This window comes from Montipora foliosa, chromosome 1 (genome assembly GCF_036669935.1).
Source record: "Montipora foliosa isolate CH-2021 chromosome 1, ASM3666993v2, whole genome shotgun sequence".
In the NCBI taxonomy this organism is placed as follows: domain Eukaryota; kingdom Metazoa; phylum Cnidaria; class Anthozoa; order Scleractinia; family Acroporidae; genus Montipora; species Montipora foliosa.
In genome coordinates this window covers 47,705,607-47,728,106 of record NC_090869.1, presented here as the reverse complement: position 1 = coordinate 47,728,106, position 22,500 = coordinate 47,705,607, and the positions used below count along the sequence as shown (strand labels likewise).

General features: G+C 38.1%; 1 protein-coding gene across 1 annotated transcript in view; it reads right to left on the bottom strand.

Annotated features, from left to right (window-relative positions):
* Positions 1 to 22,500, bottom strand: part of LOC137999921 (xanthine dehydrogenase/oxidase-like) — a 140,427-nt gene that overhangs the window by 4,004 nt on the left and 113,923 nt on the right. The window contains exons 33-39 of the mRNA XM_068845917.1: positions 21,915 to 22,076; positions 18,704 to 18,788; positions 16,764 to 16,807; positions 14,863 to 14,993; positions 14,212 to 14,337; positions 6,856 to 6,979; positions 6,320 to 6,416 (exon numbers count right to left, since the gene is read on the bottom strand). Coding sequence (XP_068702018.1) covers positions 6,320 to 6,416; positions 6,856 to 6,979; positions 14,212 to 14,337; positions 14,863 to 14,993; positions 16,764 to 16,807; positions 18,704 to 18,788; positions 21,915 to 22,076 — 769 coding nt within the window. The remainder of the gene's footprint in view (positions 1 to 6,319; positions 6,417 to 6,855; positions 6,980 to 14,211; positions 14,338 to 14,862; positions 14,994 to 16,763; positions 16,808 to 18,703; positions 18,789 to 21,914; positions 22,077 to 22,500) is intronic.

Below are 22,500 nucleotides of genomic sequence, written 5' to 3'. Positions count from 1 at the left end.
GCTCTTTAATCCTAAATTTTTTAAAGGTTCGTTTATTGTTGGTGTCGTTCATCACGCGAACTAATATTTTATTTTTTGAATTCGTGTCTTTTGTTAAGACAGTAAGGATTAAGTGTGCATAGTTGTGCGGTCCAGTAGGCTTCTCTGGTGAGTAACAATCTATCAATATGAGCTGCGTCCCCCTGGCTGGTAATTTTCTCAATAACAATGAAACTAATTTCAGTTTTATTGTTATTGAGAATCTTAACTTATGTAGGGTGTCAATTCTGTACGGTTATTTTCATCCTTGCAAGTTCAAAACTATAACAAATCTCGCCCTCCTCGTGGCAAAATATTTCATCTATAAGTGCTTCTTAAACGAGGAATCATTAGATTTTGAGCTCTATAAATTACTACTGCACGAAAAAGCCCTCACGGAACAATTTTTGCCTCCAAAAATAACACTACTACTGATTTCAACGAAAAATGGCAACCTCTTATTTCAAGCAATTTCATTTCTTGCACAGTTTGATTCGGTTGCACGTTTATCACCCTTTCTCGTATTTCTACTATTTTCATTTCTAAAACTTATTACCTATTTATTCATTTATTATTATTGTTATTATTATTTTTAAATCTCATTAAGGATATCTTTTATTCAACAGAACCTATAGAGTAATGCAGCTGTAAATAAATATTAATTAATGCGTTATGTTAAGCTAAGTGAGATGATTTTGTAAGTAGCTTGTGACACGAAGTCGTGTTGTTAGCAGCTAACGAAGAGCATTGCAAGTAAAGCATGGTAAGTAGTGTATTGTATATAGTGCAGTGTAGTGTTTGTAGTGTAGTATTTGTTTGAAATAAATTAAAAAATAAATAAATAAAATAAAATTTCAGAAATTTCGTGTTTTGTACAATTAAAATGGACTGCAAGCTCGCACTTTTTTTTGTTTGTGAGCTTAGACGACTTGTGATTGCGAGAGCGTACTTTGAATGCTGTGGAAGTAGAACCTACGCACTGCAAATTGCATTTATTACACAAGGCCAAGTAAACAACATTTTTGGAAGAGCAAGACAAGTTTTGGTTAATCTTATAGGTTCGGCCTGTGGAAAAGCTTTTAAATTTAGAATCTTGCATTAAAAAATTCTTACAAAGATCACATCTAGAAGATCATTTAAAACACCCTCCCGTTTCCCTCTCTGCCTGATTTACTCCACTATCCCCGCAAAATTTAGGTGGTGCCAAAATGTCTTTGAGGTTTTTGGTACGACGATATGCTGGAAAAATCGATTTAGATTGAAAAATTTCTAACAACTCGGGTGACGATCTTAAAGGATTAACATGCTTTTGGATAACCTTCTGAATATCAGGGAGGATAGGATTGTAGTCAAGGACTAACGGGAGTACCTTTTTTGTCAGGCTTGACATTTTTCTTCACGAGTTCTGATCTTTCAATACTAAGTGTAAGCGCCCTATCAAATTGATTGTCTACGATATACTAAATGTATAAAATATATACATATTTCTTTTATTTTTGTTTTTAATGTAAATGATCAATGAAGTTGAGCTGTCTTTATAATTGAAACAGAATACTCTTATGCTTTTAATAATTTCTGTATTAACTGACTGATTTTCAATAAAGTTTCGTTAATTATTATTAGTATATACTCACTCAGTGATCTTGGTGTTTCAAGCAATCTGATTGGTTCGCTATCTCAAGAGTAATTGAGCATTATTCACTCCCCGTGGAGTGAATAATGCTTGATCCAAACAAAACAAAATGGCCGGCGTAAACTCGCGAGCGTTTATGAATCGGAAATATCGAGAATACAAGATGATGATGTGCTACAGAAGACAAAGAAGGCCACAACATTTGGCCTGAAAGTTTTTAAAGGTAAGAGAAGAGTTCATACTTTTACCAACCAGTGTTTGACTTCGTTTTTCCAGATAATTATTGCTGAAAATTAAACAAGCTTCTCACCAACAATTTGTTTTACTCGGAGTAAATCTCTCTTGTAGGGCTGGTCGCCCACCAAAACGAATTTCTTAGTGAAATCGGGGAAAAAAATGTTTAAGAAAGTTCCACATGGTTGCAAGGAAACACGACGGGCCATTTTAGAACAAAATCACGCTCACCTCAATTAGAACCACCATTTCATGTGGATCCTTTACCAACTGCACTTTCAATTTCCATTTCAAATGAACCTCAAAAACTTTGATCGAACGGTAAAAATGTTTTAACAAGCAGACTTTCGATTTAGATTGCTGATTTAAACGGTGCTAAATGACCATTTTGCTGTCTGTGACGAGGACTTTAACGAAATATTTAGATTTGCCATGTTTGAAGCTTCTGAAAACATTTTCGCGCATGCTTTGTGCTGCTTGCACGTTTTCCAATTAAATCGACTTTGGATGGTTTTTTCTGCAATTGTTTTTTAATTATTACTACTACTACTAGTATTATTATTATTATTATTATTATTATTATTATTATTATTATTATTATTATTATTATTATTATTATTTTAAATTAAATTTAAATTTTTATTTTTTTACAAACAAATCATAATTATACAAACAAAACAATGGTGGCCCGAGGTTAGCATTGCTATCCTAGGCGGGCCACTTACACTGAGGTATTATCATTGGCTCTCACAACAAAGTAAGCAAAAAGACACTAAGAAATTTACAAGAGTTACACAAACAAGAATTACGATAGATAAATCATTTTTTAGACAAAATCACCTCGCAGTCCGAAGACTGAATTACGCGATAATAAATAATACACAATAATATATTATAATAAGTATAATAACTATAATTCTATTAAATACAAAAAATTGTAAAGAATTGAAGATAAATTTACAAGTAAAATAAAAAATCTGAAGAATTATGGCTGATCATGAAAGATTTCTTCAACCAATCTGTTTCACGCACAGGAGTGTTAAAAGTTCTTATTGATCTTAAATGTCTGCAAATGGTATTCTTGGGTGGAAGGAGACTTGCCAGCTTATGGTCCTTATTGTGGAATATGTCTTTGAAAAAACCACATGACAATTTCTCTCTTCTATCATAAAGTGTTGGAATCCCTGCTTCTCTCAGCGCACTGCTATACTTAAGATCTGGAAAAATGTTGCGCATGGTGCGTATCTTGATATTTTTCTCTGTGCTATGAACCTCTTTAATTCTTCTACAAAACAAAACCATGCGTCCCGTTTGCCGAGAGTGCTCAATGCCGTAAGGTAGAGCTAAATACACAAGCAGGATAGGGGAATATATTAGTTTAGTTACTCATGGGTTTCACGCCGAAGCAATCATCAGACTAAAAGCTAAATACCAATGTTCTACTCTACTTAATGGTACTACCGCGGAGGCTCTTGTTCTGGTTGGCTGCGTAGAATTTGTTTTAATGCTTGCATTTGGTTACTAATTCAGAACGTTTATTCAACAATCCCGGGTCTTTTGAAGCATTCTAGAAAAACATTGCTGTTTGACGGGGATGAGCCATGGGTCAAAAGAGGGAACTCGCCAATGTTTGATGTAGCAATGGGTAGTTAAGATGGGGCTGTACGTGCTGCACATACTGGTTGAGGTCACACTTGAGCAAAAAAAAAAAAAGCATGGTTTATCTAGCGTTTATCTAACCTTTGTTTATTTAGGTGACATCTTGTCATGATTTTGAGAAGCATTTCGTGACTTTGCTGAATTTGCGTGCGCCCACTATATACAAACAGGTAAAGAGCCAGAAATCTATGAGCTTTATGGATTGCAACGATAAGAAACAAAAGAGCCACAATCGAAGCTACAACACGTTCACGATCCATGGCGCAGTCACGAAACATATTACGACGGAACTCGAAAATTCCTGTCTGTCATCAACTCGACATTTGAGTAGCACTCTTGTGACAGGGAAACGTCTGGGAAATGTACAAGTCAGCTTATGCGTTTTACCATAGTAAACTTTGTTTACCTTTTTTATACCATAGTTAAGGGTTTTTACCTTAGTAAACTGCTAAGTGTGACCTCAACCATTGTCGACCAAGTATCCTAATGCCAACATCGGCTTGTATAGAGATGATGGCCTGTCTTCAGAAGCACAAACGGCAGAGTACCAGATAAGATCAGAAAACAGTTCACCAAAGTATTCGAGGAACTCGGGCTCAAGATCACAGTTCAAAGCAACCTAAAGGTGGACTACTTGGATATTACTCTCAACCTGGAATCCGGAAAGCATCACCCCTACAGAAAGACAGGCAACGATCCTTTCTACATCAATGCCAAGTCCAACCACCCACCCTCCATCATAAAAGAGATCCCGCGCTCCATTGGCAGGAGGATATTGGCTTTGTCTTCTGACCGGGACCAGTTTAACAACGCAGCAAAAGTTGACAACCAAGCCCTCAGGACAAGCGGATACAACGAGAACATCCAATACACCGAAAACACCCAAGCCAGCCCAGCGAAGGAAAAGACACAGATCTAGAAAGATAATATGGTTCAACCCACCATTCAGCAAGAATGTGCAAACTAATGTAGCACAATCGTTCCAAAACCGCAAAATCCTGAATAGCGCCAGTAACACCTCTCCTAAATCTTGTAATTGCAAAAAGAAAGAGCATTGTCCTCTAGAAGGCGCATGCCTTACGCGCAGCATTGTTTATCGGGCTACGCTCACTCAACCATCATCCGGTGATGTAAAAACATACATCGGAATGACTGAGCAGGAATTTAAGGCGCTATAACAACCATAATTCGTCCTTTAACAATGCCAAACAAGCAAATAGCACTGCGCTTTCCAAACACATTTGTACGGTGCCCAGTAAGAGCTAGTAAGGGACATGCGATGCAAAATATCTTTTGTAACTAGCACTGTCACTTAATTATCTAGCACTGCTACTTATTATCTAGCACTGTCGTTTAATTATCTAGCACTGCTACGTATTATCTAGCACTGTCGCTTAATTATCTAGCACTGCTACTTACTATCTAGCACTGCCACTTACTATCTAGCACTGCTACTTGCTATCTAGCACATAAAAGCTAACCTTAGGTCTAATTAGGCCTAGATAATAAGTAGCAGTGCTAGATAGTAAGTGGCAGTGCTAGATAGTAAGTAGCAGTGCTAGATAATTAAGTGACAGTGCTAGATAATAAGTAGCAGTGCTAGATAAATAAGTGACAGTGCCAGATAATAAGTGACAGTGGTAGATAATAAGTGACAGTGCTAGATAAGTAGAGTTTTTGGATTTGATGTCCCTTACAGGGCACCGTACATTTGGGATCTTACAATCAACAGCACTGATTTCCAAATCAAATCGGGCACTGTGAAACACGCACGCTCATATCATGGCAACCCTTCTAAATGCAACCTTTGTTTGGCTGAAAGGCTCTGCATCCTTACTTCAAAAGACCCGGGATTGTTGAATAAACGTTCTGAATTAGTAACCAAATGCAGGCATGAAAACAAATTCTATGCAGCCAACCAAAACAAGAGCCTCCGCGGTAGTACCATTAAGTAGAGTAGAACATTGATATTTAGCTTTTAGTCTGATGATCGCTTCGGCGTGAAACCCATGAGTAACTAAACTAGAGCCAATTTGTGTTCATGCGTTCTACAGGATAATATGAAGAAAACCAAGCGTCGATTATCCCTCTAATTCGGTAACGGTGCAACTTGCATAACAATACATTATGGTCCACCGTGTCAAAGGCCTTTTTTAGGTCAATGAAAATACCACAGGAGTATAGCTTTTTATCTATATTAGTTCGAACTTTGTTCAGAATCTCTAGAATTGCATGCTGAGTGCAATAATTTTTTCTAAAACCATACTGCGACTTGAAAAACATATCATTCTTATCTATGAAGGATTTAAGACGTTCACAGCTATCAAGATACGCAAGGCGCAAGCAGGGAAAGTAAGCCGGAAAGGTAAGATCTGGAACTCTGGTATGTCAAGAAACCTCAAGATCAGCTTATTCATTGCTCAGGTTGAATCAATCCAAATATATGGCTGTGAGAGCTGGACGTTAACTGAAGCTCAAGAAAGATCAATTGATGGTACATATACTCGCATGTTAAGAAAGGTGTTAATGATTCACTGGTCATCACATATCAGTGATGAAGAGTTATATGGAGAAATACCCTATGTAAGCAACAACGCTGTCAGAAGACTGCAACTGGCGGTACACTGTTATGAGTTCAGCACCCAGCGCTTAGTGTTATTAGTGTTATACAGAAGAATCCCATTCGAGGCTAAATGTCATCGCTTTAGCCTCTTAAATTTGTTTAAGCTTACATCGGAAGCTGCCTCTAACTAACAAATTAAGATTTCATCATACCTTTGGACCTTAGTACACCCAATGGATTTGGAGCATTCTTTAACAGCGATACTCTGAAGTCAATTGGAATGTCCTTTGAACACGGGGGTTTGTATTCCTACCAATAAAGAAAGCACAGATGACACGAAACGTATTATCAAACACAAAAGAACTAGTATTGCAATAATTATACCTGATGATCAACAGGCAAACAAAAATATATTGACAACAGATGAGCCAACTGAAATTCAATATGCATCAATTGGAATCATCACGACTTAAAACCTTAAAGTCGGAAAAAGAATATCGAAAATTTAATTGAAGTCTCAGTCACACAAAGGTCGAACGAATTACCAGGTGATTCCACCAGTCAGATTACCTGTGTAAGCTTTTTTTTGCAATTTAAAAAAAAAGCGTTATTTATAGAAACTGTGGCGGAAGGTATAGGGTAAAGGCAATGAAACCGAAACAGACTTTTTAAACATTTGCCTCCAAGCAGTTTTAAATCTGCTAAATGCAAAATGAATTACCATGAGTGCAATAATAAGCATCCCTACCCAAGTTCCATTTGTCAAGTTTCTTCCTGTTTGAGGATCATAGATTAATTTTTCTGACAGGAACATTCCAAGTCCCATCATATGAGCTCCTTCAACCTGACCGACATCCAATTCGGGGTTCATGCTAAGGAGATGAATTGTTTTCTTTGCGTTATTTTTAAAGGGAACCTTCACTTCAACAAAAAATAACTTTCAATCGCAGAAAATAACCTTAACAGTCAAATCAGTCTAAAGTTTTCCAAAGAAAGGGTTTGCGTCCGAAATAAATAAGTTTTAGAATCGCTTATTTTTGTTTTCAAAATTCGTGGGTGCTGCCATATTGAATTAACTGTGATTGGGTACGGTTGCTCTATTGTTATTAAACAAAAGCTCTTTGTGTCAGAACAACAGGGCAACGTAACACGTCACAATTATTCAAGATAGCGGCGCACATGAAATTTGAAAGTGAAAATAAGTCAGAAAGGATATGTTAGTGTTGATCCCACATTGAGGCCCAGAAATTGGTCGCACTTTTCAACTCATCCGACTATAGATCCAATTACAAGAAAACCATGGAAATGCACACAGAAAACGTTGCAAATTGACACATTGACGATAGCCTAAAACATTTGCGTGCTATACAAGACGTAGTGTATGTTTTTAAGTGCCTGTATTGTAGTATGACCAACTGCTTTCTCATCCTTGAAGGCTACCGAATCAACACCTCTCTTCTGAGGGTTATCTGAGAGAATGAACCTTTAGGCACAAAAATGCGAAGAGTTTTGCCACTTGAAGCCGTAAAGCAGCGAGATAAAATGCAATCCCACACTCCTAGAGAAATAAGTCGCAGCAGTGTGGTTGAATTGTTTTCGTGTAAGTACATATGTGAAAGATGCAAATCACTGCCCGAACAAACGAAGTGTGCACAGTGTACACAGGTCGACCATGACTCCAAGTTTTGTCAACACCTTGTTGTGTCACCTCTAGTACCCGAGAAGTGGAGACTCAATGAAGACATTATGAAGGCAGTATAGAGAAGCCCCATTGCATTTGCCAAGGACCCCCTCCACATTCTTTGTATGCAATACGTCAACGGTGTATGCAGTATTCGATTACACTATCCTGTGCAGCTGAAAGTTGTTCCTGGAACTTTTGAGAGCATGTCCTGTAGTGCATACAGTAACGGTATCCTGTTGACAACTTATCTCGACACTGGAAAAGTATCTAGCTATGATTACTTATCGATCTTGACTCCCAAAGTTCCCAGTAGACAGGAAGATAAAATAGAGGTATTGCTGTTAATCTCAGAGCAGGAGCCAAGGAACGTAGATCTACAGCAAAGGGATATATCAGCGATCACGGCAAACATGACAATACTGTTATCAAGATTGGAGGTATAAAAGCTGTGGAGTTTTCTGTAAGATTTACTCCACTCCCGAGAATGCTGTTCTTGAAGTTGCTTTAAGGTATCAGTATATCCCAAAATTGATGATTTTGCCAAATTTTAGTTTTTGACATTTCCAGGTACACCTCTATGACTTCTTTTAATTGCAAAAAGTTCCGCGAAAAAAAGGGTTCTTCTAGACGAAGTTATAAAGAAAAAACGATTCTATGAACAAACAACAAATGGTTTTATTTCTCAAAACTAACATTTCATCGAATGAGGCGCACGGTTCTAGTTCGTTGTCATCCTTTTTCGCTGAAATTTGGCAAAAATGTTGCCCGATAATATAGCAAAAAACCGTGTCGGGGAATTATGTCTTCCCTCCTTCGAAAGTAATAAGTATTTAAGCAGAGCTAAGTCGTGTTATAAAAACTTAAAAGTTTAACAGCGTATAAAAAACAAACCAGACAATTAATCAAAACTCCCCGTCAGGCATTTTTAGATCAAGGTGTTAAGAAAACGTAGCGATATCGCTCGCTGTCTCCCGTTAAATTCTGACCGGAAACGAACTCAATTTCTGAAACTACATGCTTTTGGAAAATGATCGCTATTTTAGGAAAGGTTTTTATTTCTTGCTTTAAATCAAGGAATAATCGGGATCTGCAATTAAAAAGCTTTCAGAAAATATATACTTTATTGAAGTTTTTTTTCTTTTGTGAAACGTGTGCAGACCATAAAGCACCGACAGCGCGAGGTTGTCATTTGGGGTATACTGATACCTTAAGTTACAAAAATTTTGAAGTTGATGGAAACGTTTTGAGGAAGTTCCCTTGAGGAGAGCATTGTGTTCCTGGAAGTCTCTGTTTGATGAATTCTAAGCCCCTTTAAACGAATCTGGTACCTGGCGGTGGCCTCGCTATGCTAGATCTCGAAAGTGGGCAGCATTCAAGAATTATCCATTGAGGTGAAGTATCTGCTCCACATGGCCTACCTGCTGTAAACTCTACCATCCAAGAGCCGACAGATAAAGTACTTTGACCTTCCCGTTAACTCCACAGAGACAGACGTTAAAGTGTATGCTGGAAATGGGGATGCTGCTCAAAGGAAGGCTGGCTTAGCTAACGCACTTATGTCCACAAATGCATGCAATGGCGATTATGGCAACTCCCCAAATTCGCCTAAATATGGCCAATGACGTAAACGGCGAAAATGGTGACAATTCGCCAAATTCCCTAAGTTTCCAGAAATGCACATGTTGACGAAAATAACAAATACGGCGAAGAATCGCCAAGGTTTGGCGAATGTTCCTATGAGGTGACTAAGGAGCCCCTTTCAGAGTGGTAATTTTGGTGATTTTGGCAAATTTGGAGCATTAGTAAAATTGGTGACAATGGCAAAAATTAGCTTATGGCGTAGCTACAAGTCGGATGAAGAGGCAAGGGGGCTACTTTTGAAGGTGGAGATTTTGACTAAAATGGCGAATTTGTTGAAAATGGCTAATAAGCGGCGGTTTTCACAAAAAACAAGACGCTCCACGAAGCGTATACTGGGTTGCCTGTGATACGTGTTACACACAAAAAAAGAAGGCACTGAATTGGGTGGTATTGAACTGCAGTCTTCCAGTTAATAGGGACCTTAAGCAAGCACGACGACGACGACTACGAGAACGTTGTCTAAAAATATTATTTCCCGTTACTGTCATAATTTTACGATTACTCCATGTCGTTCGGCTTGGAAAGTGTGAATGCACAACCCAAGAATAAAATTGATGAGAACGGTGTGGATATTCAGAGAGAAAATTGAAAATCGTCATCATGTGCTCTCGTCCTCCACATGACCTCAAATTTGATCATTTCACGTCGTAGTCAAGACGGGAACGGCAAAGAAATGTATCAAAATGTAAAACGCACGTGCTGGGCGTGCAAAGCTATTGCTTTTGTCCACTAAATATGCAAATTTGCGGCGTTCTCGTAGCCGTCCTCGTCGTCCTTGCTTGAGGTCCCTAATTTTTTTCAAGTGGGGGTTCAATAAGACCATTTGAGGGGTCACACAGACATCGTACCAGCACAAACGCAAAAGAAATGGTTAGTAAATATGAAGTTTTTTTACTATCTGACTGTTTTTAGGTTAGAGTAAAGGGATATATTGTTGAAAAATCATCGTGATAAAGGAGCTATGTCACGCAAATGATGTAATTTCATGACTCTTAAAATTCGCAAAAAGCACGAGTTTCGTGTAAATAATCTTCGCACTAGTAAGTCGTAGCAATAAATTGGATTAACCAGGAAGTTAAAGAAATATTGTTGTCTTCCCAAATAAACTTCATTTTACACTATAATGACAAAACAGATATTTTTCTGAGGTAAAAAACTTGGCTACTTCTTAATGATTTGTTAGAGAGAAAAAATTCCTGTCTCCTCGCGTATCACATTTCAACGCACGTATGCAAATTTGTTAAGCTCGAAAATAACACAACATGATGAATTCATAAAGGCCACCTTTTCCAGCAAAAAAATTATTGAAACAAACAACATATTTTCTATAAGAGGCAAAACTCCTTCCTATTTCATTGCGTGAAACCAAGAAACCCAATTATGTCAAAATGTATTACAAAAATAACCTTTCCTTGAATAGAACCTTTCCTTGAATAATAAAGCACAAAATAGACAACAAGCTTCCTTTTAAATAATTATTGATTGTCACATTTCCAATTATTTTTTTTACTTGAAGACTGTGCAGAGTTGAGCACAAAATAATAGCCAGACAACAGTAAACAAAGATGCATTCAAGGTTTTCGATTCTTTCTCTGAGAAGCCGTATCCAGCCAGAATAGAGAAAGTTACCACAGAATATGCAATTTACAACAGGCACTCCTTGAAAACTGGCAGAGTAGCGAAGTTTTTGTTGTGTGATAATGTCCAAACAAACACCCATGTTTGAGGCGACATTATACTTAGGAGAGATTATCAGTGAAAGATGGTAGAATTTTAATTGGAAACTTTGCACTTAAAGTGCACCTAACCCTAAAATATTTTTTTCGCTAAAATAAATCTTTGCACCTGTTCGAAACGCATTGCGGCCATTTTTTCCTTTTTCTAACAAATCCTGCCATTTTATAGGCTTCGAAAGTTGCGAAAATCCAAGCATCTTTTGTTCACGACCGAGTCAGAAGGGGAGTGGGTCTATTCCTGCTTTGACGTCACAATCTACTTTGCATGCATTTTTACAAAGAGTTAATGCAATGTAAATCAGTATGTGACGTCAAAGCGGGAATAGACCCACTCCCCTTCTGACTCGGTCGTGAACAAAAGACGCTTGGATTTTCGCAACTTTCGAAGCCTATAAAATCGCAGGATTTGTTAGAAAAAGAAAAAAAATGGCCGCAATGGGTTTCGAACAGGTGCAAAGATTTATTTTAGCGAAAAAAATATTTTGGGGTTAGGTGCACTTTAATTTACACTAACCTTATTAATACGTCATTATCAATATGCCAACTTACATTTCCACTATTTCATGGGCCAGTTTTTTCCCCCTCATTGGCATTTTAACTTGTACCATGAGAATTCTTTTAAAGGACTCTTTTTGTTAAGTCATTCAAATTGTCTTCCCTATGTTGGCGAATCTTCCATTTGGAATTTTCCTTCGTCTCATTTGAATTATTGTTTTAACAATAAATCAAATTAGATGAAGGAATTTGGCAAATAGCTAACGTCTTGAAATACGTTACCGATTCGCCAAATTCGTCGTTTTCGCCAAGATCGCCACTTTCAAAAGGGTCCCTTTGCCATCTCATTTGAATTTGCGTTAAGACTTTGGCAAAATTGCCACTCTGTGAGGGACCCCTTAGTCACCTTATAAGAACATTCGCCAAACTTCTTCGCCATATCCGCCATTTTCCCCAAATTTGCCACTCTGAAAGGGGCCCCTTAATCACCTCATAGGAACGTTCGCCAACCTTTGGCCATACTTCGCCATATCCACCATTTTTGCCAAATTTGCCAAAATTGCCACTCTGAAAGGGGCCCCTTAGTCACCTAATGGGAACATTCACCAAACTTTGCCAAATCTGTGCCATATCTGCCATTTTTGCAAATTAGCCAAAATTCCCACACTAAAAGAGGCCTCTTAGTCTTGTGGGCAAATATGGCAAAATTGTAATTCTTGCATATTTGTCAAATTCACCACATTCACCAACTTGCATGGGCCCCCTCAATGCTTTGTGCCTCAGCTCTTGGGAGAACGTGGCAAAATTGTCATTTCTGCCATATTTGCCCACTTAGCCAACATTTTCTCGTTTTTGCCATTTCTGTTGTTGCGTGCATTTCTGGACACATCTCAGCGAACGTGGCTTCATTTGGTCAACCAAGTTCAATTGTTGCTGAAGTTGCGCTCGTTGTTAGTTTGTGATACTGGCGTCAATGCTATTTTGCTAATAAGCAGTATGAAGCCATTGTACATGGTCACCCAACAATTTTGCCAATTGTATGATGCCTTTGGAGTTCACAGCAACCTCAAATATCTTCAGGCGAGTGACGTGCTTCAGTAAGTGGAGACCTCTTTGCAGTTTTACCAAAATTGCCAATCTGACATCAGGGAAATGTTTGAACTTCTGCCTGATAAGAATTTAGATGGATCATCGAGCTTGCCTTCCCGTGAAACCGTGAACTCACTAGACATGGACCATGAAAGCAAAAGCAAAGCCATGACACGAGAAGAAGAACCTGTTGCTAAGGAAGGCTAACATCACATTGACCCACAAAGTTGGCCTACATCATTCATAGGTGAAGTATGCGCTGAATCTAAAAGCTGTGTTTGAACGCGGGACAAGTGGCCTCACTGACTGGTTCCGAGTGACATACGGAGTAAGACAAGGCTGCGCACTGTCTCCCCTCCTCTTCATTATTTAGAGCCTATTTACACGGACAAGGTCTCAGAATAGGCAAACTCAGACCCAAAGGCATTGAAGTCTTAAAAATGAAGGTGAAAAGGCCATCCAAGAGCACACGAGCAATGTGAATGCTGTATGTGAAGCCTACGACAACAAAATCAGCCTTAGTGAGACTGAAAATGAAGCAGAACACCAGGCAACCTTGCCAGACTCTTGCCATCAGCATCGACAGCATCAGCGACACTCAGCTGAAGCAGGTGATGGTAATAAATCAAGGAGAAGAGATATTTATCTACTTGTTCCTCTCCTCTCTTTAAACACCAGGATAACAATAAATAAATAAATAAATAAATAAAATGGTTACAGCTAGAAAAGTCCCTTGACTAGTAGCAGAACATTTCGGCAATAAATGTTCTTAAAAAAATTAGGCTAAGAGATTTTTCGCCTGCTATCGTCGCTAATCCGCACAAATATAGACGGGAAAACAACGCACAAAGTAAGTTCCCACAGCCAATTACATGGAATGTGGGTGTTGAGATAGTAGCAAGACACCTTTTGATCAAGATACCGTTACGAGTGCTATGAAAATAATAACTAACGCACTAAAACTGTTCAAGGACAAAAATGGCGGTGTTAAGCGGGGAGAAACCAGAAAGAAAGCAAAAAAAAAAAAAAAAAAAAGAATTTGACATGTCGTTGCATAGTTCTTTTGCAGGATACATCCACACTTCAGAAAATGATCTTCACTCAGTTTCCAGCAATTTTTTAGTTAGTTTTTAGTAGGCCATTCTAGCTGTCCTTCTAAACTCCCTTGTTCCTAGTGTGTGTTCCGATTTCAGGCCTTGAGGCCTTAATTGAATAGCGATTTGTGATTTACTGACCAGCAGTGCTTCCGACACAACTTTGTTGCAAGTGTGGCACATCACTGAAACATGTACAATTGTTGGGCAAAACGTTGGATAAAAACGATCACTCAACCCCGAGCGAGCTAAACACGTCGGCCGAATATCATACAAAATAGACGGCCTCACAGTGGAAGCATGCTTGTTCGTGCAAACTTGGAAATGTTGAATCACACTTAATCACAGTTTATGTTGACTTTTACCTTTGTCCGCAATCATTAAGTATGTCTGTGCGAATGATCTCTCTTTCTCCGGTTAGTACATCCACTTCCACCTCTGTGCATGTCACACCATAAGTGTTGTAAACTACAGGAATTCCACTTTTTGACCTACGTTTCAAGTACGAAAACAAATTCCACTGTTGGGAAAAAAAACTCTTGGGATTAAGTAAAAAAAAATGAACAATGATCTCCCTATGGCCTACAAAGCATCAAATCCGATCATGACCAACTAAAATCGCCTTGTATAGCTGTGACTGTAACAATAAAAGCAGAAAAGGTTACAAATAACAAACTGCTAAGATCTACATTAAACCAGTTGACTGCAGAAAGGCCATTGGTCACTGCACATCTATCTAAATATAATCAAGCAATAAACTGCCGAAAAGAGCGACAACCAAAGGAAGTACAAAATGGCAAATGGCAGCACCCACCCCCTCCCCCCAACTAGCGAAAAGGCCCCCAAAACGCATAAAATTTTTAAATTGAAATTATCGACGTTTCGTAAATATTTTTAGATCCACTTTCCGTAGTGATGGTGATGGTCGTGATTCTTATGACAATACAACAAAATGTTCTCTCGTTAAAACGGCCGTTGAAACGTTATCACTGAGACACAACGAGACACGAACGCACATGAACTTAGCTGATAAATCCAGTCCTTCACTGTAACACTTAGCAATCAGTTCAGGCCACGTGGCGGTCGGCATAGTTTGCCTTACTGGATCAATAACTTTGTTCAATATTTCACAGCATCCCATCACAGTCTGCTCGATAAAAATCACAACAACACAATCATAAACAAGAAGAAAATCAAAGAAACAATGTGTCAGAAATATCTTTTAGGGGTCCTGTCTCAGTGTTGCTGTTTTTTGGTCACCAACTTGGATTTACTGTTGTGCTTGGATTAATTCGAACAAAAACACAGATTGAAGCGACCCCTTTTGTACTGCGCCTTCGTGATTATAGAAAAGAAGAGACTTCGGAGTGAAATCCCCTCAGTGAATGTATCCTCTGGATTCTAATGTCCCCCTCCCCATACTCTCTCATCTACCTCAAAAAAACCTCATATAATTATCCTTCCTTAAAGGGCATCAACTGTTGTAATGTGATCTGGGAATCTACGTATGCATTTTACAAGCAACAAGCAGAAGCCTTCCGTATCAGTATCTTCTCTCCTATATGCACCCAATCCAATCTTTCCTCTAAGGTAAATATTCTCTCCTCACTCTGTCTATAAATTCATGTCTCATGCTTCATATTTTAACTTTCTATTTTATGCTCTTAATTCTATCATTTCTAGAACTTCTCCCTGGTCGACTTTCCTTCCTCCTCAACTTTAAGTTGTAATTATCACAGTTATTACACCCATTTAGAAATCACTGGTGATTCTTGCAATCTGATTGGCTCTCAGCCGTGTGATTTATTCCCAAATCGCACTATTTTTTGCTCTAAATCGAGTCAATTCCGCAGACAATGAGAAAGGAACGCTAAAACAAAACAATCAATCAAATTTCAAGGCTTGTTTAAGGTAACCAATCATATTGCAGGAAAATGAAAGACAAAGAAAACCATTGTATGGCCAATTTTGCAACTTTTGTTCCCAACTGGATTACAACACTGGCACTGACTAAAATCCTATATGTTGGCAAATGTGATTTCTAAATGGATGTAATAAAGTGGTAATTGAACTTTGTGTAATGCAATTTTGGTCTGAAATCATACTTGTGATGCAAATCGAACTCGTGTTTGAAATCACAGAAATTGCACTCCACTCAGTTCAATTACCATTATGGGAAAAAAAAAGCTGGACTAACTACCATTTTTGCCTAGGACACACAAAATTACGAATATCGCAGGACCATATTTGCACATTGTCATAATGTGTAGAATAATAATTCAAATTATCTGTCAGTTATCTGTATAAACTCGGTATAACAGTCGGTCTTACGAAGCTGCAAGTCTTTTTTTTCATTTCTGGCCTTATACTTGTAATCCACTGCAAACTCTTGTTGTCATTGCACTCCACTCAGTTCAATTACCATTATGGGGAAAAAAAAAGCTGGACTAACTACCATTTTTGCCTAGGACACACAAAATTACGTATATCGCAGGACCATATTTGGACATTGTCATAATGTGTAGAATAATAATTGAAATTATCTGTCAGTTATCTATCTATACTCGGTATAACAGTCGGTCTTACGAAGCTGCAAGTCTTTTTTTTTCATTTCTGGCCTTATACTTGTAATCCACTGCAAACTCTTCTTGTCATGTAAAAAAATTATCTGTTTGGGTTTAACTTACTGTTGGATCAGTACTCGCCAAAATGATTAAATAAGCAAATCGACATGCACTGACATGAAGAGTTTCACAAGTTTTTAAAGTGCGATTGCTTGTTTCTGTAACAGAGCTAAAAGCTGAAATTGTAGTTATAATGAACCAAAAAGACAAACCTTGTTGAAGACTAAAACCGCAATGCAATTATGAAGCAGATAAAGCCCACGGTACATGTATATTTGTGCCACTATACGTACCTTACAACAAAGTTCGCTTGTAACACTACCACCTGTGGCTGAACCTGTAAGAAAATCATTTTGAAAAATCCCTTTTGATTAATGTTTAAACTTACATATCAGTAACACGTAATTAATTCGAAAAAATTAAAGCGTCTTTTTCATGTTACAGTCGGTGGCTTGAAAGAACCAACCCTTCTTTTAGCACATTCTGTCATGTAGGAGTGACGAGCTATTCTTGGTTTTCACATCACACAAGTACTATGCAAAGTAAAAGTAAAATAGCAGACCATTCAATGAATTAAGTCAAGAAATTGAGAAGGGTAATAAATAAACAGCGTATCAAAGTTTTAAGCCTGTTCGATATTCCAAACTCGAGTTATTCGGCAGAGGGTACCACTCAAAATTGTAGTGTTTAGTATGGATACTAAAACCAAAACCCAAACTGGCTGGAAACCAGTGGAAACATCTGCAGTTTACTTTGGCTTTCTCAAAACATTTTTTCTCTCTGCTAAATTTGAAAACCTTCGCTTAACACATTGGTTACTCAGAACTCGAAAACACAAGGCAAATCGATATTTTAGTGTATACGACATGTTTCTCAGAAGCAATCCAGATGTCACGCACTGTAAAAAAAAATTGAAATTCAAACTGCTCTATTTTCAAAACAAACCATGCTACCGAGCTGAAAACAGGCCAGCAAATATATCTTTTACCCGATGAAGGTAAAAACTCAAATTTGTAATTTTAATTTTTTCTGACGTCACGTGAAAACCAAGAATACTTATGTTGTTTGGGTGGATAGCGCTATCCACAGGATAAATCACTGTCCACTGGATAACTCAATTGGTTTTGCTAGTGTTTATCCGATGGATAGTGATTTATCCGGTTGATAGCGTTATCCACTTCTTAAACAACCGAGGCCTGGCTAATAATGTACATGAAAAAAATTCTTCACTCTCACTGACTAAGGGAAATGCAGTTTTGAGGTAACATAGTGCAGATAGGGGGTAATAGACCGATTGCCAAGATGGCTGCGAAAAAGTCACATCGAGGCTATTCGGTGGCAATCGTTACTAAGGGCTTTAAATCGCATTTCGATCTACAAAAAGCAAGTCGGATTGTGTTATTTACTGGGAAGATTTTATCGTATTGAAGACGGTTTAAGCAGGAATTGTTGTTACATCACTGTTAAACGTCTCAGAGAAGCAGTGAAGGTTTTTAGTGACTTCTAAGATAAGCAGTTTTGATCTTTCAGTTCACTGTTCTGCATATTCGAACGTAAACAATAGCAGAGTAGTTGAAATGCAGTTCTAACTGGACGTGTATGTTTCCTTTTTCTTTCCTTTTTTCAAAGAAGAATGAATCAACCTATCAAAAACATGCATGTTGTTAACTTAAGGAGCTTGTCCGCAGTAAAAATGTCAGTCTGAAAGTCTTAGCTGATTATTGGAGGGGTTTTCAATGCCGATATTTTGTCATATTTTGTGTGGTTTTAGTCATAATAGTATTTCCAGCAGACTGGAACTCATATTATTCGCTTACCTAAATTATTTATATAGAGCGCGACTTTGAGAACGAGTACAAGTTGTACTTGTTCTCGTAGTGGCACTCGTAGCCGATGCTAACATTCCCTATTAACTTTACGAATACTGCAGTGTGTGCATCCACTTCTCTTATTCGACATGCATACACATAGAATTGAGCTGGATGGCACTGCAAAGTTTGTTTTTCCTGATAATGAAAGAAATAATAACAATCATAATCATAACAGAAGCATGAGGTCCCAAGTTTTCCCTGAGCAGTGAGTAAAAAGTCCTTTTGACTCTGACGCTTGGTCTTCGACTGTTGGATAAACCTCGAGCAATAAACTGAGTTCCTGCAGAGTTTTGCGCTATACAAACAGATTGAAAGATTGAAAGAACCTCCTATAGCTTCACATAGTGTTTAAATGAACTTACTATTTGGATTAGTGAATGCTGCGGTAGGCTTTATGGCAATAAACTCCAAGGGGCATTTAAGCTCGTACGCCGCAACCTGGGCTGCCTACAAACCAAAATTTCAAGTCAGATCATCTCAGTTATTATCATAGTAACGAAAGGAACGCCTAAAAATTCAGGCTTGAACGAACCCTGAGCTCAGTATCAAGCCATCTGGGAGGTGGTCATTGTGTGAGTTCATATTGAGCCCATACAGGATACAGATATGACAAAAGTTAATATACATGAAAGCCATATATATTTGAACCGCAGAGAGATGAATCAAGTTACATGTAAGATGCTGATCATCGCAGTTATTAACGTTTCTTTTCAGGCTTTCCTTTTGTTACTGCTCAAGAAACACTAATAACCGCAATGATCAGCATCTTAACTTGATTCATCGATCTCCACACAATTCAATATATATGGCTTTCATATGTATTAACTTTCATCATAAATGAAAATGCGCCATTTTGTTGGTAACATAAATTCCCGTACCAAGCCAGTGTGTCTCTAATTTAAATGTTTGAAATGATCAGAAAAGAGAACAGTTGCAGTATAGATGACTGAACAATCACCGTATTTTTAGTATGAAGTTAAGTCTAATTTCTCAACAAATAGACCTATATGTAAATGTGACGGTCACTCTTTTTTAAAGAAACAAGTTATTAGCCCAAGGGTCGATTATTGGATAACAAATGCCCCTGTCTGCAAAGGCAGTCATTTAAAATAGTGGCAAATAAATGGACTCTCTTTGAAACGCACCATTCAACACATCTAAATAGAATACTTAACTACACAAAAATACACAAAGATGTACACATGTTAAAAGGAAAGTATCATGGTACTGCGCATGTTCTACCCGTAGCGAATGTCACCTTTTGTACAATCGGAAGCGACGCTATAAGTCGTGCGGGAAATTTACACGTACGCCTAAAATTTCTCACTCAGTCATCTGCGAAGAATGAATAATATCGTCGCTTCAAATTGCCTCATAAATTATGACATTAGAACATGCGCAATACCGTGATACTATCCCTTTACTGTCATCCTCATCATTCAAAATCTTTTGTGACAAGTTATTGTGAAAGAACCAACGAAATGTCTTTGTCATTTTATTACTTCATTAGGGTGAGTATTTTTTCAAAAGACTCAAGTTACTTTGCCAGACAATCGAAACGCGCGTTTTTATTTTTATTTGCTTGCATTTGTTACGTGGGATGCAAGTGACTAACCACGTCTAAAATGTTGTCATTGTGGTCGCATATTGTCATCAGCCACGTGCTTCTGATTGTCAGAGAACTTTAAGTTGCCTGAGGTTCGTATACTGTAGCCTTTAGATCCAAAAACCCCTTCTGAAAACCTATCCAAAAGTTCACTAATAGCTGAAAATCTCCAAACATCCCACATATTCTGAATAAACCTCATATCCCCTCTTCCCGTTTGACTGACCAGGTATACTATGATGGGAAACAAAAAGTGGTTCACAAGTCAAATTGAATTCCCATAGCCAAAATTCTTAGCTTTGGCAAAATAGGATACCTTTTGTCGGCGTTTAGCTATGTCAGAAGCACACGACCTTGAAGCGTGTAACTTGCAACTTTTTTCCTCGGAACAAAGCTGGGGATTTTAGGACAACAATTTTATGCCCAAATATGGACAAAAATAAGATCGAAGCTGCAAAGCGCGAGAAAATGCACGAGCTACATTACATCCAAAGAAGGAAATTTTTTAAACCCAAAAAACCCCAGCTCTGAAGTTAAGGACTTCAAATTCATGAGCTCCTGGCTATGTGTTGAGGCATTTATCTGCGCATGACCCGAAGCCAAGGTAAAAATAAGTGTAAGGTTAAACAGTGATGAGTTAGGCAACACGAGGTGTTTCTTCTGGTCAACTCAAAAACAAGGGTGAGATTTCTTTTTTCAAACATTGAAAGAAAGATGATTTGTTTAGTTATTCTGGTTTTGTGTGTTGGGTTGTGGGCAATGTCATTCAATCGGAAACAACCAAATCGATCAGCCTCTACACGAAAGCGTAGCTACAGTTCGTTTAAGCTTTGATTGCAGGAGTTTTAGACCGATTTACAATATAATGGTATGAAAAGAACCTTGGCCTTTCAGCTTCGCTGATACACTGTTTGAAACCTGCACAATGAGAATTTCTCTGTGAAAATTGTCTCGGCGCTGGATCGGCCCGCAATCGAGCTTCCACCCTTGTCTTTCTATTGGTTCGTTCAGGTGAACGTCGAACAAATCATTAAAATTCGTCGTTTTCAACCACAAGGATGACCACAAACATCACTTCAGGTAAACATATAGAGATTAACGGTCACACAGTTTGTATGGGCTCACTGTGCATGTTCACCATATTTCTTGAATCGAATATATAGTTCTCTCAGCAAGCAAGCCTCTGCCAAACACTTCTTGAAAACGCTAAATATGAAGCAGCACTGTTCAAATATGATTTTCATTGAATCAACGTACTCAGCACATTTACAGATCAAGGTAGGATTCTTTCAAACAATTGTTAGTGTCCAACCAAGGCTTCGAGTAGTGACTTATTAATCCGGGCTTATTAACTGTGTAAAAGAGTGCTAGGACATTGGTCTACTTTCCAACAAAATCAAAGGTTCCCTAGTATTCAACTTTTTCCCTTCACCAGTGTCCTCGTTTTGGCAAGGCCTTTTGCGATCAAGTTAAAATCATATTGTCTATGTCGCAAAAAGAAATAAATAAACCAATTACAATCCTCTCCAGGTTTTACCATAGACTTTTCATAGTTTATTTTCCGGCTTATTTGTCCGAGTCCAGTTACACAGGTTCAAAAAGAGAGATACATAATAAATGTTCTCATTCTAATGACACCCAGCCTTCTAAGTGCTTCTAGTACCCGGCTTATGGCTCTCACTCGGCCTCAGATATCACTAGTCACAACTGCAAACGACCTTTATGTTTTACATCAAGCAATCGCATCCCACGTAAACGCCACCAGTTTTCTTGTTTATCTATGTAAGGCCTCAGATTCCTATTTCGCCTCTCTTCTGGTCGGTTCAAATATATATTTTCTGTGCAAATTGTGAGCGACCAATTTTTTTCTTTGATGTTTAACTGACAACAAATGTAGATAGTTAATAAATAATTAATAAATAATTAAACAGCTTCAAAATTACAAATGTGCTACTGGATATTTTGACCTTTGTATTGATTCCTTGTCCAACCTCAATTCCTCCATGAGCAATAGCAACTGTACCATCAGTGTGGAATATCGACACCATTGCAGTAAACATATTTCCGAAATAGGATATGGAATACTTTAGAGGGACCATACCGATTCCGCGTTTCCGCCACCGATTGTTCTGAAAAAAAGAAAAAAAGGTTCAGTTGGTACCAAAAAAAAATTAACTTGTTGGGTTTAATTTCTTTATTTTGTAATATGTTCGAAGGTTAATTAGCCTAATGAGGTTTCTGAGGTTGAAAATGTCAGAATTAAGCCACTAAAAGAGAAAAATTGGCCCACAGGCGTGACCACCACAAAGATGACACTACACACGCAACCAACGTAGAGACGAGCGCAGTGTGCAGTTGAAGCTTGGTGATATAGAGCTCTTTCCCAGAGACATTAGTCCACAATCTAAAGCACTCAGCATTAACAACACACAACGAAAGGGGAAATGATCAATGTCCTCGCACTTTACTGGACTACATGTATGAAGGCACCCAGTCGGTAGCAATTCAAATACATACATTTATTTCATCGAGTCCTTTCACAGGAACGTACAA